The sequence below is a fragment of the Carlito syrichta genome, unplaced genomic scaffold (assembly GCF_000164805.1).
Source record: "Carlito syrichta isolate Samal-C Ts95f unplaced genomic scaffold, Tarsius_syrichta-2.0.1 Scaffold313265, whole genome shotgun sequence".
Classification (NCBI taxonomy): Eukaryota; Metazoa; Chordata; class Mammalia; order Primates; family Tarsiidae; genus Carlito; species Carlito syrichta.
Genome location: NW_007257361.1, coordinates 195130 through 196632, shown reverse-complemented (window position 1 = coordinate 196632; position 1503 = coordinate 195130). Strand labels below are relative to the sequence as shown.

General features: G+C 67.9%; 1 protein-coding gene across 1 annotated transcript; it reads right to left on the bottom strand.

Annotated features, from left to right (window-relative positions):
• Nucleotide 1: 1 nt before the first annotated feature.
• On the bottom strand, nucleotides 2-1503 carry LOC103272812 (ras-like protein family member 10A; the record flags this gene model as incomplete). Its single annotated transcript, XM_021718687.1, has 3 exons — nucleotides 2-17; nucleotides 299-423; nucleotides 1396-1503. Coding segments are annotated over 3 exons (249 nt in total), but the record flags the coding sequence as incomplete, so codon positions are not given.

Genomic DNA, 1503 nt, shown 5'->3' with positions numbered 1-1503 from the left:
CGGGCGCGCCCGCCGGCCTGCGGGTCGGATGGCGATGAGAGCCGCGGTGCCGGGGACCCCACAGCCGAGAATCCCCACGAGGGGCGCATACACGCAGGCACATTCCCTTCCAACAGCCAGAGGACCCCCCAGCAAACGCCAGGCCCGTGTGGGCCCAACTCCACGTACAGCTGGAGTCCGTCCCACGAGCAGAGGCCTGATCCTGAAGGCCCGAGACCCGGCCCACGACGGCGGGAGAACCCCTTCACGCCCCTCGGCCCGAGGCCCAGCCCGACCAGCGACCCCGCCGCGGCCCCACCTGGTCTCCGCGATGCGCTGCCGCAGGGCCTTCACGTAGTCGAAACTGTCCGGGCTGCAGATGTCGTAGACCAGCACGAAGGCGTCCGTGTCCTGCAAGCTCCAGTCCTTAGGGTCTGGCCACTCCTGGGGGCGGGAAGCCGGGGTTTGCGGGAGCCCCCTTGCCATCCGCCCACTCCCTGCCCCTCTGCAGGGGCCTTGACGCCAAAGCCCACACTTCATCCTCAGGTGAGCCCTGGGCCCCTCCCCCAGCTCCCTGGGCCCCACTGTCCTCTGGCCGTCAGGACCACAACTTCCAAACTGTGCCTTGGAGCCTGCCAGCCACCTTCCCTCGGCCCTGGTCCCGCCTGTTCACCCCTGCAGGTCTCGCTTCCCCCTTTCAGCTCACCCTGACTCGGCTCAACCCTCCCTCCTCCCTAGATATCCTCCCTGGTTACAGTTGCCCTGAAGACGAACTCCAAAGCCCTTGGCTGCAGCCCCGTGGTCCACCACGCCCCCAGAGACCCTGATTGTCAACAGTTGTTAACAGTGGTTAAGCCTCTGGCCTAAGTACCTGCTGCCCTTTCTACCTGCAATGCATTTGCCACTTCCTTGACTCAAAACTGCCCTCAGCCTTCCAGCTGCTGCTCGGATACCACCTCCTCCAGGAAGCCCTGCTTAATTCTGCCTGCCCTTTCCTCTTCAGTCCCCTAGGACCGGAGGTCTGTCCCGGACTTTGCTCCAGAGCGCTGGAATGAGGGGGCAGAGAATGCCCCTCCCCCCGAAAGTGCACCCCTATGCCTGGCCCGTCTCCCTCACTGCGGCTCCGCTCAAGGCCCCAAACAAACAATGCCCCCCCAGGGAGGCACCATCACGCGCGGACCCAGACCCGCGGGCGCAGGCGGGCAGGCAGAGATACAGGCATTCCCTGGGGCAGGAAGAAGCCACCAGGTGGGCGCGCCCGGCGGGCGGGCTGGACGCGAGTCCGCCAGGACACACGTTCCTTGGATCCCTGGACGCGGCGGTGCGCCCTGGGGCCACCCACCGGCCACGCACTTGGGCGCCGCGCACGCACCTCCCTCCACCGGCACGCGCCCTGCCCACTCTTCGCGCCGCTACCTCGAGACCCCCGGGGCTCGGGCCGGGGCCAGCGACGTCGCCGTCGCGGATGCTCAAGTCGTAGACGGCGCCGTCGAGCAGCACCGCGGGCCGGGAGAGGCGCGGCCC